Below are 22,138 nucleotides of genomic sequence, written 5' to 3'. Positions count from 1 at the left end.
CAAGAAGATGTGCCCCTTGTGAAGAGGTTTCACAGGTTTGTTGTGCCACCTTCCATGGCTTGCTCTCCTTACCCATTTGGTAGCAGCTGCTCTGGAATGCCACCCACCCTTTGGTACAGGTGCCTATAGTGGAACAAGGACAAGATCATAAAGATACACTCTATTACTCATGGAAGTGGTGGTCACTTCTTAAAATTACACCAATATTTTGAGGACAATAATCTTTAATTAAGTCATTATTTCAACCCCCATAAAAACATTCAGTGATTATAAACCAACGTTCTTTCAAAGCCCTGTTTGTTTTAAAAAATGAGATTGACTGAATTAAAAGCTACAATTGCAACCCAGTGAAGAAAAAAATAGAAGAGATCCATTAATCTTTATCATACTCTAGAAAATAATTTTTAAATTTAGTTTCTGATGACTCATTTTTAAAATTATAAATATGAATTTAACAAATAATTTGTTTTTAATATCTTCTTGTATCTATGAAAATAATTATTTCCTTGAATTTGATTATATATAATTCTTCTGTGTATCTAATTGTAAAAATTCTAAGTTGCATTATAAGAATTAGGAAATTAAAGGACTAAGGTTACACAACCAAGCCATAATATCTTCAGAATATTGTCTCCCTCACAGCACTGCTAACAAAACAGCTAAGCTTGCCACTCAACAATAAAAATACCATAATTTTGAATGCTTCAGAAAGTGTTCCAAATTCTTACCAAACTCAGGATTTTCTTTGCCCTTTCATTGAAACTATGTAGCAAATTCAACATATACACTCCAGTAATTACAAGGCTTAACTTCAACATTGATTTCACTCTATTTTAGACTGCAAAGATATAGTTAAAATATTTGCATATTAAAACACTAAGAAGTATTAACTAGAAAGAACCTCCCCATGTCATTAACATTCAATTAATTTTCTCTTTGTAGAAATAACATCCATATCTACTAAAATATGTAAAATGGAATTCAGAATTTTACAATTCACACTTAACTCTTCTTGAAAATATGCAGTACTAATTTGCATTCACAGTGAATACAAGAAACTCTAATATATACCTGTTTCAGCTTGAATATCCAGTGATTGGGACACATTTACAAATTCAGGATTTAATTGTTCAAATATAAACTTAAATGTATAAATAGTGGCAGGTTTCAAATCTCTCCATACAAAGAATCCACTGGGTCTTTTTATAATCTGAGAAGTACCATTCAGGAAAAGAGAAACTGAAAATTCTTTGATCATCATACTCCAATTAAAAGACACTGTAGTAGCTGTCACAAATGTTTTGATGTCATTTTCTGAAATTCCACCTAGTAGACAATGGAAAAATAAATACTGTGTTTGCCACAAAGAAATTATTAACTCAAAGTTTTATTTCATCAATATTGTTCTTCTTTTGGAAAGGGATGAAGGATAGCCCCAGTAGAGAAGGAAATGTAGTGTCATTTAAGAAAGTAATGTTTTCCTTTATTTTTATGATTTGTTAACTTATGTCTAAAGCAAGAAGAGATAAAAGTGCAAACTTTCAGGAGCGTTTTAACTGCAAAAGTACATATGGATAGGATATCAGTTAAGTGAGAGATGCTAAGTGCAATAACACATTAGCAGCATAACCATGTTTTGTAGCTTGCTGAATGTTCTTTCCTCTGTTGATGGTTCCTGCAATGCTTTTACTATTTTTTTCCCAACTGTGTTGTCTGTATTGTATAAGTCTGTATTGCAAAGATATGCAATAGTATGAGCTTGCAATGTGAACAAAGGTAGTGTTATAAACCATTTTCATTGACAAAGTTAAGACTGGAAAGCCTCTTCATTCTTGTAACCAGTGGGACTTGTGGTCCTGAACAGATTTACAGCTATAAATGATGTTTTTATAAATTCAGTGGCTAAAATCATACATTCTTATACTGAATGTCTGTCCCAATTAGTCACAAAGCTAAGATCTTCAAGATACTTATTAACCCTTTGTAAAGAGGGACTGTTATAAAGTTGAAACAATTTTTTTATTTATATGACAATGACCCTATGTTATTATGAAATTGCCAGGCTTTAGGCAGCTTTTCCCATGATCCTCTTTTATAAATTTCTTCTCCTAGAATTACTGTAGTATAACAAAACCTGTAATATTTAAAAACTCACAAACTTTTATATCAGTCTCATGTTTTAGAATTGTTACATGAGCAAAGCACATTATATAAAATTATTCTTTCAACACTTCATGGTTGAAAACATATCAATGCAAAGTTTCTAAATGCATGAGTAATCTTGGGATCTGAACCCCTACTTTTTAATCTTTTGTGTTAGACTAACTATAAAGATACCAAAATATTTTTGTGGTACTCAACTTACGTGTTTTAAATGACTTTACGCTTAAGATTTGGCCATTTTTCAGGGATTGTATAGTAATATCATACTTCCTAGTTTCCTCAAGCAGAACTGTAGTACTGACAGGTTTCTGTTCAACTTTAGTAATGTTTCTTACATTCTGCAAGTTAAAAGAATTTCTGAATATAGTGAAAGTAATAAAAACACAGTTTATAAGTGATCTGTGAAGTTTTAGAAAGAGAGTTTATATTGCTGCATGCCAAAATTGAGGCTGCAATTACACTGCAAAATATCCAATGCATTTGAAACACTGCCTCTTAGAAATCACATTAGTAACAAACACCTTCATATTAAAATCTTCATATTTTCTTTAAATTCCAGGACATGCTGCACTCAAAATAAGAATAATGCCTTCCCACTGAGATCTAGGAGCAGTATCTGCACATATCCTGGAGAAGTTAAACTCCTCCTTCAAACCACGATACCTTGAAGAACTTGCACATTGCTATCTTTGAGCATATAACTATCCATCCTTATTCAACAGGGTACTCAAGGGTCTTTTGAGTCCCACTGGCTCCAGTAGGACTCTGTAAGAGTACACATAAATGACAGGAATTTAAAAATCCAATAGATTTTTTCCAAAATTTCTCTTTATTTGCTATTTTACTTTTTTTTTTTTTAAGAAAAAAGCAACAAAACAAACAAACACACAGTACTATTAATTACTGCTACCTACAACTTAAATAACATGGAACAACTTATTGCTTAGATTGATAAAATGTACTTTTTGACTGAAAGCATCTGCTTGCTGGTATGTCAGAATATAATAGTCTGGATCCTCTCCTTTGGGCAGTTCAGTCCACTCCATCAAAACTCTCCTAGGAGGCTTTTTTGCTTCATCACAGTCTACACACTGTGCACCCTGTAACACAAATATACATGAATGCAACTTAGTAGAAAATGCATCAAACATACCTGTAACTTAATAATTAAACTCTCTCATTTTTAATTAGTTTTACCTAGAACTTGTCAGCTAGCAATAGTTTTACATGGACCAGTAACAGCAGGTCTACTGTGTGACACACAGAGACCTCCTAATATTTTACAAGTTCTGCAGGTACAGTTTTCTTTCTCTCTCCAGAGGTGGAAAAATCATGTCAGCTGACCCAAATATGACAAAACCCTGTCATCATTTTATATTAGAAACAATGACAGAGATTTCATTTGCAATGTTCATACTGCAACTGCAGTTACAGGCAGTCAGGAGCTGGAGACTCAGTCCTAGTCTTACATTACAAAACTTTCAAAATTTTCAACTGTTTCAGAATAATAAACAACCGTTTTCAAGAGTTAAAGAAAGAATTTATTAAACACCTCACTAGCAATATAATTTAGCCATGGCAATGCAAATTTCATTCAATGCTTCAGCTTCTTGCAAAAGGGAATTCATTCTAGACATAAGTCTAGAACAATTTTTGACAATTTTACCTGCCTTAAAAGGACTTTGGCTTAACACTTCAGAGAAGCAGCTTCCTTCTCTGAATTTCATTTTGAATTTAATTTCTGAGCTGCTTTGATCTAATTTAAGATAAACCTGAATCACATGTAACATTCAAAGAAATAGGTGCATGTGATGCCCATTCCTATCAGAAAATATTTATAAAATGCTGCAGTTCTGTCTTGTGTGGTCCATTTTTGCTTTCTTAATGAATTGAGATGACAAATGAATGCCCTCTTGGAAATGAACTTAAAATCTAGTTTAAAAAAGTAAACCAAAACAAAATAATGTATGAACCCCTAGGACACTAAAAAAAATGTTAGGAGTTGTATTATTATATTACTTTGTGTTGTCCTGTAAAGCAATCTACCATGCACAAAAAGACAAAAAACAAAACAAAACAAAAAATGCCAAAACAAATCCAAACCATAAAAAGCAAAAAGACTCAGTCTTTTATATTTTTTTAATTCTAACTGACTCTGGAATTCAGTTTGGCTTAACATTATTCCTTTAACTAATAAATAACTAACATAACTCTGAATCTATCAATATCTCAATGTTCAGAGTTTAGATTATACATTTCAAAGTATAAACTTTGTAAAGCTTATAAAGCCTTTAAAGTCTATAAATCCTTTACAGGAGGCTATATACGACCTCTGGAATGAACTGACACAATGGACTTACAATAATTATATCATACACAAAAGTCTTTAAGGAATATTTTTCCAGGAAAATTTAAGATTTTTTATTTAGTGTATTGGGTGTAAAGCTGGCTTGTATTCCCTGAAAACATAATTCAAAGGGTAAGAAAATCTGATTTTAAAAATAAAAAATATATATTTGGCAATAATTTAATTAACTTTAAATTTAATTGAATTAACTTTTACTTAATTTTGATCTTTTTCCACCAGCAGCAATTGTGTGCCATTTTACTATACATAAATACATCCTACTTAGACCTAAAAACCAAGAAATCCATTTTCAAATGCACACAAAAATTGTTTCATACTTATACCTAATGAGAGGGATTTAGAATGTTCCTTTTTATTGCCAGCACCTTGTAGTGATATTTTAGACCCTTATCTAAAGACTGAAACAATTTTAAAATAAAAACAAAAGTGTTAAATTGACCAAAAATACCTAAGGTTCAAATCTATCTTTAGGCTAGCTACAGAGGAGCCAGAAGACCTAAACAACAAACAACAACTTATTGACTTCTGCTATCAACTGTGTCTCAACATAAGACTCAAGAAGGATTTTCAGTCTGAAAAAGAGGCACTTCAGGGGAAATACAGCAGAGATTGATAAAATCTTAAGTAGCCATAAGTGTGCAGAGATTGATTTTCATTTTCTCTTCAAGTACAAGCACTGTGGTGGATGAAACACAGCTGGTATGCTCCAGATTTAAAGAGGAGAAAAAAGACAGTTATTCACAAAATAAGTAGTTTATCTGATGAGTACTAAAATGAGTACTAAAAGTTTCAAGATGTGTCAGAGGAGGCCCATTCATGTTTGCAGAAGTTCAAGTTCATAGAAGAAAACTACAATGAAGCTCACAAAGGGCACTACAAATACACCCATCTCAAGAAGTTCTTAAGCTGCAAATGGTGGAAAACTGACACAGTATAGGTAATTTTCTTATGCTATTCTTTAAGTCCTCCCTAAGGGTCTGCTTTTTACCACTGTCAGAGCTATGATAATGAACACATTAAAGTTTTAATTCATACCATACCTGTCTAAGAGGTGTCTTAAAGATGCTAGAATCTCTTCCTTCTTCTGGGGAACAACATTAAACCCAAAACAGCAGGCAATAAAGCAGATTAAAGATCTCAAAAGAACTTCCAACTACTTAAGTAGAAAGAAGACTGAGAATGTTCCATAGTACTAAATGAGAGCTCCCTGCGAACAGAGAGCTAGAATACTGGGGGGAAAATCCAGTCCAAATCACAAACCATCAACTTTGACTAGTTATCCAGCCCCCAAAAACAGAATATTTTCCTTACCTTAAATAAGTATTTTAATAAAAGCAGAAGAAGAATTGGTTGATCCATAGGGAAAGAAATGTTATAGTCCTGGTATCTCTTAAGGGCTTGTATCACCACAGCTACAAAACAATATCATGTCAGAATATCCAAAGAAGGGAAAAACTAATTCAGACATTTATACTTCACATGGATACAGAGGCAGCCAATGGTGCACCTGAGATGTGTGTCGTTGCTCTGGCCCTGCCTCTTCCCAAGCTTCGTATCAAGTTTCCTGAGATCCTTTAATTTCAGTGAACAGTGCATGTGCCTGTTGTTTCCAGAAATTTAAAAACCCCTCAGTGTAAAAAATTCTTTTTAGTTTCTATGTGATTACCAGCTCAAAATTCATTGAAATCAGTGCTACCCTTTACTTATTCTTCTTCAGACTCTGGTTGCTTTCTACAGTACACCTTTCTGTCCAGATGTTCTGTGGTCAGTGTACAAAATAAGCCTGAAAACACTTTTCTGCAGAAGTACTAAGCACAGCTGCAGAACCATTGTTATGTCTTATGACTTACAGAGGTAAGTTGAACTTACCTCAATATAATTCCCAGTGCCCTAACCTTTCCCCAAATAAAATTTTTGATAAAAAATTCATTTTCCACTATGTTCTTTGAAAATAAATCAGTTTAATAAGCTCATAAAAATTGTTTACAGGTTATAAAATAAACAAAAAATCATTGTCATGTTATACGTAGGTCATAAAAAAGAGCAACCATCATATTATATACTTTGTATTTTCTTAGGTGCTATCCTGTCTTGAGATACTATCTGGTTTTTCAGTGGGCTATTTCTAATTTTTACTAAAACCTGTATCTCACTGAACTGTGAATCATGAAATAAGGAATAAAATTTTTTAAAAGCTTTACTTAGAAGTTGCAGTTAAAAAAGCAGGCTTACTCTCACCAGAAAAATACCATTTTGGAACTTTTATGTTATCCAGACTCAGACACACATAGTAAAACAAAAGCTGCTGCAATGAAACCGCTGATCTCAAAACACTGAGTAAATCTCCCCGTCAGAGCAGCAGAGCACATGGGTCTAATCAACTGAATGCTATTTTAGTTATCAAAACCAAAAGTTAGCTACTGCCTATTCAGCTGTTTGGCAAAGGAGACATGCTCAATTTTTTTTCCAGAGCAATTTGTAATCATCAGGCACATAGGTAGACTTTATTAACAAAGTGATTTTCAAGACACCAGCAGGAGTCCTCTCTGTGTTAACCCCAATAAATTAAGTGTGCATGGCACATTCCACCTTAATCAAAAGAACACTCCCCAAAACATAAACACATTCCTTTTATTCAGCATTTCTTGTGATTAAGTGGTGGCACCATTCAGTACTGGTTTTCTCCAGTGTGACATCAGTACAGAAGCAGTTCTTCAAGCTCCCCCATACAAAAACTACTCATAAAACTAGAAACCACACATATAAGACATTTTTTTCAGACAATTTCTTTGAAGCAAGACTCAAATCTCTCATCTTAGGGAATCATTTACCATTGATTCCAGCAGATATAGGACCACATAATTGGTCTATATGTAAAATTACTTTTCCAAATAGGCAAAAATGACAATTCTTAAATGATCAGTATATAGCTGTCAAGTCAATGTATCTTACTTGATACAGTCCATTGTTCTTCTGCTCTGAATATACCTTTCCTCCCTAAACTCTGGTGACCTGTTAATGGAGAGATAATTTTTTAAGTTTTCTTATTCTATAAGCAGGTTTCACATTCCACTTGGCATTTAAAGAAAGTTTAGACAAAATTTAGATGCTGTAATGCACAAACCATCTCCACTATAACCTTTTCTCAATAAAACCAATTTTTCCTCTTGCATTAATGTGCAAGTCTACCCCTCAAAAGATTTTTTAGTTAAATGTTGTATATTTTTAAAAATGTATTCCAGAGACTAGGTGGGAGGTGTAACTGTAAAAATTTCCTTCTAATGTTCTGGCCTTCACGCTTTGTCCTCCATGATGGTAATATTGCTATGGTCACGTGTGACAACTAATTTGTTTTGTCCTCTAAAACACACTCCTATGGGATTTTTCATTGCATATATACCCATACATGATTACAGCAGCAGCGGCATCTCAAGGTAACATCTGAAAAAGGTTTTGATGAGACAGAACTTGAAAAAATTAGTTCAAGTTAATGTTTTCCATCGCCATGGTATTCCTGAGCAGTATCTACATGTTTATTTGGCAGTAAGTTTTTACACAAACTTGAATCTCTGTAGTTTATGGAAACTGGATTTGTCCTTTAAATTCTTGTAAAAGGTAAGATGGAAGTAAAAGAGATGGGAAGAATTATACAGAACTAATGAATAATAATAAAATAATTATTAAAAAATATTTACAGTTGCTGTATGCTGAGTTTATTAGCAGAGCAGAAGTTCAAGAGAAAAACAATTAGTGTCAGGAAAAATGGACTGTGAAAGAAGGGAGAAAGGAGCCACATCTGAAACAGAACTTTGTCACTTCTGAAGCACTGTGAACAACACAGTGACCATTTGTAATCCCAGAGTGGGTCGCTGAAAATGCCTCTGCCTCTCAGTACATTATGTAGCTTGTAATTGTGTTCAAACACCAAACCCCGCCCTGAAATTTCACCAATATACAGGTGCATGTACTTGGGAATAGCTCTGTGTGCAATGCGGAAATAAATCATGCAAACGAATTACATTTTACTTTTAATTTTTAGTATACATATTTGGCTAAGCTAAAAATGGGACTATTAGCTGCCTGCATAGTTGGTCTTAACAAATTACCTGGTAAAAGGGCAATGGTATTACAAATGTCTAAAATAAATAACATAGCAAAGACCATTTTATTGAAGCACATTCAGTTACAACCTGATTCTAAGTGTAGAGATACTTTTATGTTAATCCCTAAAATATCTGCATAGTCTTATGGCTAAGCCTTTATACTGTATTTTCTTTTCAAGCACATGTAGGAGAAGAGAACAGTGGAAATGTAGGAACAAAAGGTCCCTGGAAGCAGTTCCAAATGGGAGGAATGGCAGGGCATGGTGAGACTGCAGCACAAAGCCTCCACTGCATCGTGCACAGTTCCTTGCATTTTTCAATGACAGTGTGGGAGTTTCCAGAGCATGCCTTCCCAGCCTTCCTTTTAGGGGAGTAGAAATTATGCTAGCCTTAGCTTCAGAGCAGAAGGGAGAGAACTCTGCTGATGTTAAAGCTCTTTTGGTCAATAATGAACAAACTAATTAATTTTGGTATTTAACTAAACAAGATTTGAGTTGGATCAGCTTTCCAAAGCTCACAAGACACCTGTGCAGACAGAGTTACACAAAATTTGAGGACAGGGCTTGAGGAAGGAATGCAGAGTTAAAAGACATGAGAAAGCCAAGACAGAGCCATAAGTTGCATATGTGGTTACGTGACATAGGAAACATTTGGTGCAGAACAGACCTGGCACGCTGCAGGCTCATTCAAACCTTCTCTCCGGTGCAAGGCCTGCAAGGGCTCATTCACCTTACACAAAACACATCACATTCTGCCAGTGTCGCCTTCCTGGAGGTAAAAGGGCTGGGTGGCCCTCCAGGAAATGGTTCCTGGGTTTTAATAGATGTTTGCTTTCTGACAAAGCCAAAACAGCCCAAATTTGAAGTTTAACTGCAAAACGAAAGACAATCTTAGAGGCACCCTGTTCAGCTCCACTGAAGATGTAAGATTTTGCTGTAGGTTTCAGGGAGAATCCTGACACAGTCCTTGCGGATTGTTTCATTTAAAAAACAAATCATCTAAGTGGGAAAAAATTAGTTTCATAGCATGTATCTTATTGCAGGTTTTCATTAAGTTAATTTTAATAATAATTTCATTTCTAATTTCCAGGCTTTCCTAAGGTTCTGCATTAGCATTCATCTTAGTGGCAAAGCTTAATTAATTGCATCAACACTGATTTATTATCGCTCAGCAAAATAATGTTTATTAAATTCTTTTCAATTACAAACACAGTTCTAAATCAGAAAAGCAAATGGCCTACATGGCTTTTAAAAGGCCCCAAATGTTCAGTGAATGTGTTTGATTATTATATTGAAAACTGCTATATTTTGAGAGCTTCCTTTTTATCAAATGCTAAATTCCTTAAGTAGATTTGGGCCAAATCTCTTAATGCAAGTATGGGATACATACTTCTATCTCAAAAAAAAAATCAAAAGTACAGGGTTTTTTTTTTAAGTTGTCCTTTAATTTCCCATAAATACACCAGCATTACAGCTATGACTATGATTTAACTTCTATTTCTTGCCTGCATGAAAAGTTTCTATGCACAAGTTCTGACAGAAGTATCAGAGAATATTTTTGTTCTAGGCCCTGGTATATAATACAGCCTGAAATATCTGCCTTATAAATAGAAAAACATGCAGATGAAGCATAGGCTTTCTCATAGTGTCACTTTATTTTGATCATTAATTGATCATTAGTTTTTTATTATGGTTAAATATTTTGCTAATACCTTACAATGGATTTCTACTTAATTTTTAAACCAAGTCACTATTTTAATGATAGGGATGAGTAAATGAGTCTTGTAATAATGATAGATTTTTCTGAATAAGCTATTTTTCTTTATAAGCCATCAAACTGATCAAACTGAATTGAGCAAACAATTAAAGATTTATCACACAAAGTAGAAAAATAGCCTTGGATTTTAAGGCAGTTTTAATTTCTTGTATTTCACTGTAATAACCCATGTGATAATCCAACCTTTTTATAAGTAAATTATGACAGCTTGAAATCAGAACTGTCAGAACATTTTCAAACTTTTAAACAAGAGTTTCAATTTTGACACAGTTAACAGGAAAATTGAGAAGGAAAACACTGTTATAATTAATATAATTTCGATTCAGTGAGTTTATAAAGCAGAGTAATCTCCTAAAAACAAGCTTAAACTTTATTTTTAAAAGCAGGTTATGCAGTATGTCGAGTAAAAGGGCAATGATATTCACCTTCAGGTGTTGAATCATGGATATTTACAGCTTGATTGAGCACGAATAACTCACCTAAATCCTTCAAAACATTTATTTTACCTGACTTTTTTTCCAGGACTCAAAAATTTTGAATCGTAAATTCAGGCAATGTTCTAAATATCTGTATTGAAAAAATAGTTTAAAAATATACTGAACATGAATCTTTAGACTGGAAAACAGACAAAACCCATTGTGAATATTTTAAATGTGCAGTATTGTGGGGTTTTTAATAAATATATATACATATAATCTTATTCTATAGTAGCAAACAGCCAATTTTTTAATGTGAAAATTTAAGAAATGGATAGAAAGTGGAAACCTTCATAGCAGAAGTGGCTTTCAGATATTTTTAATGCACAAAAGCTATCACTCTTCAGCCTTTGCCTAGTCATGCTTCATATTTATAATATACATAAAATTAAATACATCTAAGGTTTCAAGATATTATGATCTTATATATGCTATATACTGGAGATTTCCTACACTTACTTACAGATCACAGTCATGTTGTTTCTCAGTGACTTAGAGTGTAAGCAGAATCCAATAATTGGCAAACAGCTTAATGCAAAAAAATTAGATTTTTGACCAAAGTAAAAAATGTTACAGTTGAACCCACTATTTTTAAAATAAACTAATTCAGTAATTTTCAAAATCCTAATATGCTCTTTCCCATTTAAACATAGGACTGGTGATGGTTTTCAACTGGAGGCCTCTAAGTAAATGAACCACTGAGAAATATTTTGAGAAATTCTCAAGTTTTATAGGTAGCCATGATCGAAAATTTTAAAGCAATGGAAATACTAACCAGCTTTTTCCACCATGTCATCAGAAAGCCACTGAGTAGAAATAAATTATGGATAAACTACACCTTATTCAAAAGGATTTATGTTTTTCTTTCTATTCTTGCCAATATTTTTAAGGACAAATTGAAGAACAAACAACATCTTTGCTAAATTTGAGAATAGTTACATCATAAAGCATAACTGATGTCTTTTCTATTTCCCTGCAGAATATTATACCCATGGTATAAAATTGTGAGCAAAAAACTGTGTCTGGTGAAAGCAAAATCTTGTCCCCAGCACGGTTCAGTTCCACTGGCATGAGCAATCTATGGGCTCTTGAATGACATACAGAATTTCGGTGCCGTTTCCTGAGCAGCGCAAGGGCACAGTCAGGACTCGTGTTCCAATTTCTCGGCAACATTTACAGAATCTTAGATGGCTATCAATATTGACATTGAAAATTGTTGCAGATGGGCATTTTCCATCACAAGAAGCCACATTTACCTATGAGTAAAATAAAAGAAAATAAGAATAAGAATTAAAGCTGGAAATCTCAAATTTTATTCTAAAAATATTACACTTCAAACTTCTTTTTGATTAAATCAATTTTTACATTTGAAAAGGACTCTGGTCTTAAAATCATTTTATCTTCTACAATTCATTAATTCTAAGTTTAGCCACATTTAAAATAGTTTTTTAATTAAACTTTTCTTTATTGTTTAATCATGTGGTTTTTTTCAACCTTGTGCTATGGATACCAAAATTGAACCCCCATTTACAAATTAATAACTTTGGAACGGCACAGCTGAATCCACGTCTATTTCATGTTCACTGATAAAAAGTTAAATTCTTCTAAGTAAGCTGAAGGGAAGTTTATCTTTCTCCTTGAAAGAGAAAAAGCATTATCAGTGCAAAAGCTTTTCCCAGTGTTATTTATACTCTTTGTGACTGAAGGCTGTGCTATCACTCAAAGAAATATATCAAAAAAGTAGATGAAATAACAAACCAGCTAAGGCACATACTAGCTAGAAAATTACTTGTGTTCTAGATTTCACCAGAGCAAAGCTGTCTCTCATTGTTACATTATGTGAAGAATTTTCTTAGCTGATATGTTGAAAGAAAAAAAAATCTTTTTAATTAAACTTAAGCAGAGTTCAAATGCTGGGAAATAAAGGATGGGTATACAAGGTCTAGTTCTCTTTGTGACAGACTTAAATCTGCTGTCTTCTGCAGGTGGGGCATATGAAAGATGCTTTGAGCTACTCCCAAGCCTGTGATGAAACATCTAATTCCCATACAAATTAGACTAAAATATTACTTTTGAAATTTCCTGAGATTTGACAGGAGTAAGAAAAGACTTTGTCCTAAGCACTAGCAAGCCCACTTATTAATTATAAAGTGTAATCATGCTCAGCCCTATCCAAAGTTTGACAGCAGTAATCTGGCCAAGAACATATATGTAGTTCCCAGCCAGTCACAGCAGATACCACCATTTGATGGGCCAAAATCACATGATGGAAAAGAGTGACAGTGGGGAAGCTGGAGAGGAAAAGGAGTTTAAGGTATGAGGACATGAAAATCTGGAGGTACTTCTGTGTGAAGGGTAAGGGAATACGGACTGTGTGAAGGATGTGCAGCCACCAAGGAAACTGGGAGCAAGGAGATAATGGGAAAGGGGGCTCTAATACAGACAAAGATGGGATGGTGGTAGGTCTTTTTGGAAGGTGGGTAGAGACGGAAGAAAAGATGTAGAGTTTCTAACAGAAAGATGAAAAGGAAGGCTTCATTTGTTGTGCTATTCAAGACATGACCTGGCCAACATTCTTGTTGCTCCTCTCTGAATGCTTTAGTGCTGCAGCAACCACAGCTGAACAGAGCCCTCTCTCATACTGCAGCATTGATTCATAAAAGACAAGGGCAAGGATCATTACACCTGGCTTAAAAAGCCTCTGAGGTTTGATTATATCTTTCATTTTAATATTCTTTATTTAGTCTATACCAGGTCTTTATTTTGTTGTATCGCTGTCTCTTACCCTAGTCTGTTGATGAAACACTGAAGCTCTCCAAACTCATTTCTTAACTATGGCAAATTACTCTAATTTCTATATATTTATGCTCCCTCATTATCAGTCCTTCTAAAATTAAATAAATACACCATGCACACCTAGAATTAAAATCTGAACATGTCACCACTGACCTTCTAACAGGATGGCTTTTAACATGCGGTGGTGACATTTTGCCTCTTCCCTAATGACTGCTTAGGTTCTCGACAGAATCTTGCCAGACACCTTTTGGAAATCTTGAGATACTTTTTCAATTGCTCCCTTACAAGTGCTACATGAGTAGCACATTTCTTGCTTAGAAATTTCCTGGGGTCTGTAGATTGGGCCACACCAAAGCTGAGAGATAAGGTGTTTTAAGCAGACCCATAAATAAATGGCATTATGAATTTATTACATGGAAACCTATGCTATGTGAGGGAAGTCTTCAAAGAGGAATGCAGCAGTGTTTCATCACATTATAAGCTGAACCATTTCTGCTCCTCTTTTAGAGCAGGATATTATTTCATGCTAAAGAGTTCAGTGCCTTTATTAGTTAAAGTACTTATAGTCAGTATTTTTCATTTGAAGCCAGATGTTTTTCCAGGTAGGGCTCAGTCTTTCAGTAATAGAAATAGCTAGTTTTACTCCATTTTTGGTAGGATAACATTCCTAGAGTCAAGGGTCTGCTTTTGAGAAGAAAGCAACATTTTTTGTTGCTTGTTGTTAGCTATAACCAACTTTCTGATGCTTGGCTTGTCATGCCATAGGCCCAGCATTGAAATTTTATGCTTACCGGGCTTTGACTTATACAGTCATTTTTTCTTATGGTTGTCCTGATTGTCATTTTCTGGCATATTCTTTCTTCCTTTTTGCCTGATAAAACACAAAAAATTGCATACTTAATCAATACATTTTTGGTAATGTATTTTCTTCTTTAAAAATTAAAGATATTACCATAATTTAAATAGTTATATTTTATTTTCATTAATGTACACTCAGAAATTATTACATCCACAATTTTATTTTTAAATATAATATATTAATACATAGGTGTGTGCAGTATTACCTATTTTTAGGCAGCACATATGAGCATCAAATGCTCCAAATAAGCTATACAATTGTTTTTCAATTATACTATGAATATGCTTCATAGCTTATAAAACTATAAACTATAAACATGTTTTGAAATTGCACATATGGCAAGAGAAATAGAAACAATTAGAAAAAAATGTATTGTATCCCCAATTTTTAATAGTATTAGAATTCGTTCTTGGAAATGTTGAATGCAAATAGGATTTTGATCCTGCCTTGTAAAAACTTATCAAAACTTAACATCTAAGAGAGTGAAGGTGTGAATGTGATTGCGATCTTCATGCTATTTTTCATGACTAAAAATTAAATATAATTATATTATTTCAATATATTTTGAGAAATATGCCCTTTTAGGAAGCTTTGAAAGAAAGACGTTAATTTATTTGCTAAATATGGTGCACTTTTTATCACCAGATCTGAAGCAAGTAGCACATGAGGTCAGCATATATTAGATCTAGGATGAGGGAAGTACTGAATTTTTATATACAGTTATGGAGATTTTGCTAGAAGGGTTTTGGGTTTTTTTTAATTTGAAAAATAAAGCTGTAGAGTGACAAGCCATTTTTTAATCATAGTCAAAGTCATAATATTATACTGAAACAATTGAAGATATAATCTTTCATGCTTCACTCTGTATCAGACAATTATTACTATCTGTGTAACAGCAGTTATTTAGATCTCCTCATCCACTACCCATCAAAATGATTTGTTAGTTTTGCTGTGTAACCATTCTGGACATACAGCATATAAAATAATAAGCACTATTTAGTAGTTTCTTGACCTTCCTTCAAGGTTGGAAAAACAACTCTTCTGTTCTCCAGAAGCCTGAGAGCACTTTTATAAGATAAATGATCTCTGAGTAACCAAGATATTCTGCAACCACAGCTCCATTAAGTACCTGAATAATTAAGTTGGCTGCAGACTACAGATAGATTTTAAGAGATACATTGAAGAATCAAACAAAATTCTGTTACTGAACTAGCAGATCACTGTATGAGAGAAGTTGTTAGACTATAACACCTTGCTTTTCCTTCCTCAGAAACACTTAAAAATTTCTGTGATGTTTCAATATGAAAGTGTTTGCCAGCTTATATGTAGACAGTGCAATCTTTGTACTGCTACAAGTCATATAGAGATGTATAGCTAACATTTCAGCATATAAAGCGCTGATATCTTATGAAAGCTCTGCTGCTAGACTTTCCTCTCTTCAACCTTGAACTGTAAAGATCTGCATTTCAGTATCAAATGTGCTTTATTTACTCACTCCTTATTTGAGGAAGGAGTTGTTGTGACTCATCATACTAAAAAGCAAAGAATTATGAGTGTACTGCAATAATTCTGCAACATTCTGTAATATCTGGTATAAAAAGTGTGTACTGCCATGGGGTTGCAATTGTATGTGTTATGTCCCCCTTCCCACCCCTGCCCTCAACACTTTCATAACTCTGCAAAACATATTATTTGTGGAAAAGAAAAATACAGCATAAATCCATATTTGCAAAGGTGAGACCAGACCATAACACACACTATTGCTCTAGTTTAAAGGAAAAATATTTCCACCATTAAATTTAGAGACCTGGGATCAGATTTATAATCTCTTGACAACAGTATTCAGAATTATGAATTTTTTTAAGTAACATTTCTTATTAAAACTACCATCTACAGTAATTCATGTGATAAAACCAGTTTCAACAATGAGCATCAGGAATAACCATCAACAGCATATACCAGAAATGGATGAACCTAATTCTGACAGGTGCTGAGCAGTGAATCTTAACCAGGCTTTAGAAAACCACTGATTTGGGAGGCCAGCAGAGGATCAGCATCTCTCAGTATCAGGCCCAGAACCATTAACTGCATGGTAATATCCAATAATGATGACAGCTATGACACACATATCAAGCTTATATTATTTTCAAAAAAAAAAAAAAAAAAAAAGAAAGAAAGAGAATACATTATTAAAAATAATACCTGGTTCACAATTAATACTATCAGTAGGCACTACTGGACTAATGGCAAAGGGCAATAGACCCAATCCAGAACCTGGCAGAATCATTAGGAATAGAAGATTCTCATGAAATAAAAACATTTCTGTATAAATTATACTTCATTAATTCTTACACTGCCAACTGCAATTTTTCTTTTAGCAAAAGATGATGAGCTTTCCTGTTTGTCTTCTACAATTCAGAAACTGCAGCTGCTTCAAGTCTCACTAAAGATGGCCTATACTTTATTACTCTCCTGGTTAACACAAAACTGGAATGCTTCCTTTTAAACTAAACTTTTTGAATTAGTCTGTCTATGGCAAGGTAAGAATTAAATATATGCACTCACTTTGCATGCACTAAATCAAGCTCTTTCAGAAAATTTATTTGCTCCCATTAAAATCCCAATGTGTTGCAAGCTCTATTCATAAGTTTATCTTAACTTCTTCACCACAGGGCACATGCTTTTAGTTAAAAATAACACAAAATTTAAAAAAATAGCATTTAATTGTATGAAAGATATCTGGCGGTTTTAGCAGCCACCTCAGCCAGTATTTCTGAAGTATAACAATGCCTTTCCTGAGGCCACATAATATGGCCAAAATTATAAATCTTCCTGGTCAACAGAGAACCAGCAGTCAATAATTTTAAGACTAATTTTCTAAATAATGAGAGCCTAATTTTTTTTTTTTTTTTTGGGTGGGGGACAGATTTTTTTCACACAGTTTATATCATGAGAGAAAGATTATTGATTAATAAGATTTTAGTGCGATTCATGTATGCTGCTTCTCTATGGTGATTCTCAGTAATAAAACATATTCTGTTACATTAAAATACCTTTCATTTTCCATATTTTGGTTACAATGGAACAACAGTATTTGCAGTTTCCTTTCTAAGACTCACATAGCTTGGAAACTTGGTATTGCTCTGTATTTTATAAATAAAATGATTTCCTCTTATTTCTCCAAATTATATTCAATATATTGCACTTCAGTTTTATGTAACAACTGTGCAATATATAGTTATAAGTCTGCAACTTGCTATTCAATAATATTAAGTAAGAGTTTGTATACAAAGACTAATTTGCTTTTTCTCTAATATTGAACACAAAAAAGGCCAAAACAGAGTTAAGATTTTCTGTAATGTTGAACATGTCCTTGCTCTACAAAATTAGTTTTACAGAACAGTGTATTATATATATACACACATGCATAATGATATAAATAGATAATATTTTTTTGTCAAATCTGCAGAGAAAACCAGTTTGTTCTCAATCTTTTTAAAATTGCATAAATGTTAAAACCTTTATGTCATCTTTAGTCACATTTAATCATATTTTAAAGTTACACACAGAAAATATAAATGTATTACAAGATACTAAAAGGCTGATTTTATACAAGCATTGCTATCATCAGTATTACTCTAATTTTTCCTCATTTGGGATTTAATAAAAAACATCCCAGTATTTTGGACCTAAAAGCTATGTATTAGGGATACAGAATAAATTGCTAAGTTTGAAGATGCATTGCAAAATGTCATTGAATCAGGAATCACTTTTAAGAGGAAAGATTCTTGTCTTTTAAGGTAAAGATCATATAGGGACTATTTGAGAACCAACTTAATAATAATGTTTTAATTGAGACAGTTTCAATCTTCCATTAGTTATATTTGGAGAGATTTGATTATACTCCAGAACAATAATGTTAAAAATCACCAAGTCAGCAGCCAAATTAAGCAAGATCTTTTAATAAGAGTAGTTAGGTGACTACAACAATTTTATGTGATTTGTAGGGGGAACTGCATGCTTTTTCCCTCTTTAGGTCCCAGCAACTGAGGTTAAAATATAAGCCCTCCAGAACCAAAGCCAAACTAGCACATATTGCAGCCTTCATCACTTACAGGTCTTGCAGCAGCCATCATTATACGACTCCACAATTCCTCCATTCTAGGAAAATAAAAGAAGAATATAGCAAAAAAGCCTGGGCCCAATGCAAAGGGAAATTGTATCTCAAGACATTCCACATTTTAAAGATATCAAACTAATATAAAGTAGTGCCACTGAAATCAGCAGAATTACATAGATATGTATCAGCTGAAGGTTTGTTTCACGAATTCTTTACAGCCTTTGAAACTGAAAATTAACTCATCACTGATGAGAAGTTCAATTTTGTTCAGTTGAGAACTGATCTAGTTGCCTTTGAAGAAGTCAGTTTCTATAAGCACGTTTTATATATAACCTACTACCCTCTATTTCCTCACCATGGAGATTTGTTAGGATAGTTTCAAAAATTCATGTGAGTAGCCCAGATCTGCATATCAAGCAGACTACAGAAGATAAATAGATGCTCTCTATTGCTAATAATATCTTAGGATAACAACAGACAAAAGACAGATATTTTTCAGCTTCTATCTTTTTATGTGTGCATATATTTACTTCATTATATTGAATAAGTTGTTCAAGAACTTCTTAAAAGAGCACTTAAACTCAAATATTCCTGAATTATCCTGATCTGCCTGTGACAAAAGTTTTCTTCTCAGCTACTGGCTCAAGCCTATGTCCAGTGTCTCTCAAAAACAGGTCAGACTGGTTCAGAAAGTTAATTTTAGGGCTCCATTCTTAAAAATCTGACACCTAATAGATGGTGTCAGAATGGTTCCAAGGAAGAAACTCAAGCAATTGACTCAAAGTAGTATACGCAATATTTTTAAATAGAATACCTTCTTCAAGACTGGAAGAAATAGGAACTTTTTTAAACAAATGGAAGGGATAAGTAGGACTAGTAATAAATGTATAATCTGTAGTCAAGGCAGCAATGGTACTTACCCTTTCTACATATATATTTAGTATTATTTGTAGCTCATATTAAATTTAGAATGTACTGCAAGTGAAAAATTTTGTGAGTATTATAAATTTAGAGAATTATTAAATTAGAAATTAAAATGTAAATAAATATGCAATCTTTGTGAAGAATATGTGTTCTTCAAAGCAATAAATCAGATCAAATTTTGGATTTATTGATCTGATTTATTTATTGTGTATGTTCTATGAACTTGGCAAAGTATTATTCCAAAATAAGGTATGACATAGTGATTAGCACTTTTTATAGAGGTATGTCATGCATGATTCCAATTCCAAAGCAGTCATCAACAATACCCAAGCCAAACTTTTACACTCCTCACAGACACTTTGTCAGCTGGAAAGAAAACAGGTGTATAGCAAATGACTGCAGATTGCTCATTTATATGCTTTTACTTACCACTTTTTAAATTTAAAGTAAGAAATGAAGTTTGCCTGCATTGTGGAGTGTAAGCTAAACTCCAGAGCAATTATTGTCACTTACCTTACCGAAAGTACAAACCTTTGTACACTCAGTGTCATTAAATGGGGGGCAGACAACACTTGACCCCAGTACAATAGCCCCTGCAGCAGTCTTTACACATTTGTAATTGGTGCAGTTTGAAGTCCAGGTGCTTCCTTCCTGAATATATAAAACAAAGCCTTTGTTAGGAAAGCCAAAAGACTTCAGCTTTATCCCCAGCCTGAAATGTCCATAAAAGTAGTGCCCTCATGCTGTAGCATCTACTGGAGTGGAAAGTCTGCTGCAGACCACCTGTGGGTGGCAAAAAGGAAAGACCAAAGTCCTTTCATTCTGCAGGAGGACACACATGCTCAGCAGCAGAGGCTACTTCTCCCTGGAGCCGTGGCTCTACTCTCCAGCATGCTGCTGAGCATGCGTGTCCTACTGCAGAATGAAAGGACTTTGTGTCAGTTCAATCATTTATTTTGCACTGAAATAAATTGGAAGTATGAACCAAGTCATGGCCACATCTAAATTTCCATGTATGTGAATGCTGGAGCATACCATCAAGATCCTGAACCCCAGAGCCTCAATTTGCACTTTTCCGTTCTGTAGTAACTAGCAGGAAGAGAACAGTGGCCCTCAGAAGAGGGGGACATAGAAGTCCTGACGTAGGCTTAGAAGCTCTCAACACATCTAAATCATAGTACCTAATACAGAGTTACAATTTGAACCCTGCTCTGCAGTTAGAGCATATCCAGTCTTAAATAAATGACGACATGTGCATATCTTCACAGGAAATATTACAAGCAATAAGATATTTACATGTCTGAAATGGCAGGTCTCTAGATAAAGACACTCATTTCCAATCATACATCATTAATAGCCTCTAAGCATGTAACCACAAGTACAGAAGTATGAAGCAAGAATGACAGCATGAGCTAACTAAGAAATGCCTGTCAGACTCCTTTCTATTGTATCATTACAGTTACTTCTTATCTCTGTTCAGAGGCACTTACCTCATACACAATAAGTGTTCCATTCTCTGTATGAAAAGAGCAGGACACATTTTGACACATACCACAACAAGTATGGTGACTGAAGGAAGGAATATATACTTGATGCTGGAAAGAAAGGAAGGAAATACACAAACTAGTACTTTTTAAACATACATTGTATTACAATTCTTTGATTTCTGAAATTAAAAACACCAAGGAAAACTGTGGATGGATGGATGGATGGATGGATGGATGGATGGATGGATGGATGGATGGTGGATGGATGGATGGATGGATGGATGGATGGATGGTGGATGGATGGATGGATGGATGGATGGATGGATGGATGGATGGGTGGATGGATGGATAGACGGACAGACAGACAGGTTTGTTTGCACAGGCTGCTAGAACCTGCCTCTCAAAATAATTGTGTAGACACTAGATACAAGTTCTTGCTAAGTAAACAGGACTAGCAAAAGTCTTCACTAAAACTTTTATCCTAGTTGTGCAGTTGTGCTCACAAATTGCACCCATTACTGTATTTTAAGAATACTCACAGCTTCACATTGCTGGGAACAGTTCATCATTGTGAAATGCATGGCGTTGTAACCTGTGTTCTGATCTTTTTCTTGTAAACACTGCACAGTGTAACAAAGGTCTCCATCCAGGTACTGAATCACTGACTGTCCAGGATTCAGTACTGTGACCTCTTGGAAGATGCATACATCATCCTTCTCTAAAACCAAAAGAAATAGATGTTACCAGTGGGGAAAAAAGAATCATGAAACAAATGAACAGAGCCACTGGTAAGACAGAAGTAAGGCAAATTGCTATTCACTGCAAAAGTATTCTATCTTTTAGACTTGATTGGTTTGTAGTTCTAATTACCAAACAAGAATGGGAGGAATGATAATTTCAGTTTTTTCTGAATGGTAATTCAGAAAATTCTACAAAATGGAAAACTGCCTAAAACTGATAGTGTTCCTACTATGGAAGTAGAAGAAGTCTGTTGTTCTTATTTAAGAACAACAAGTTCCAATATGTAACATTCAGCTATTCTGCACATCACAAAATGTAGCCTTTC

General features: G+C 34.0%; 2 protein-coding genes across 2 annotated transcripts in view; both read right to left on the bottom strand.

Moving 5' to 3' along the window:
• The window catches only part of PTPRQ (protein tyrosine phosphatase receptor type Q), a 124,179-nt gene extending 117,381 nt beyond the window's left edge, over positions 1 to 6,798 (bottom strand). Inside the window, exons 1-6 of the mRNA XM_077783541.1 lie at positions 6,764 to 6,798; positions 5,843 to 5,943; positions 3,126 to 3,263; positions 2,366 to 2,501; positions 1,072 to 1,326; positions 1 to 123 (exon numbers count right to left, since the gene is read on the bottom strand). The exon at positions 1 to 123 is cut by the window's left edge and continues 95 nt beyond it. Coding sequence (XP_077639667.1) covers positions 1 to 123; positions 1,072 to 1,326; positions 2,366 to 2,501; positions 3,126 to 3,263; positions 5,843 to 5,890 — 700 coding nt within the window. The 5' untranslated portion in view covers positions 5,891 to 5,943; positions 6,764 to 6,798. The remainder of the gene's footprint in view (positions 124 to 1,071; positions 1,327 to 2,365; positions 2,502 to 3,125; positions 3,264 to 5,842; positions 5,944 to 6,763) is intronic.
• A 4,246-nt stretch (positions 6,799 to 11,044) lies between these two features.
• Positions 11,045 to 22,138, bottom strand: part of OTOGL (otogelin like) — a 90,081-nt gene continuing 78,987 nt past the window's right edge. The window contains 6 exon segments of the mRNA XM_077783154.1: positions 11,045 to 12,142; positions 14,474 to 14,553; positions 18,657 to 18,702; positions 20,117 to 20,236; positions 21,076 to 21,180; positions 21,612 to 21,790. Of these exon segments, the coding sequence (XP_077639280.1) occupies positions 11,942 to 12,142; positions 14,474 to 14,553; positions 18,657 to 18,702; positions 20,117 to 20,236; positions 21,076 to 21,180; positions 21,612 to 21,790 (731 nt within the window). The 3' untranslated portion in view covers positions 11,045 to 11,941.

This window comes from Lonchura striata, chromosome 5 (genome assembly GCF_046129695.1).
Source record: "Lonchura striata isolate bLonStr1 chromosome 5, bLonStr1.mat, whole genome shotgun sequence".
Lineage (NCBI taxonomy): Eukaryota > Metazoa > Chordata > Aves > Passeriformes > Estrildidae > Lonchura > Lonchura striata.
This window is presented reverse-complemented; position numbering and strand designations above follow the sequence as displayed.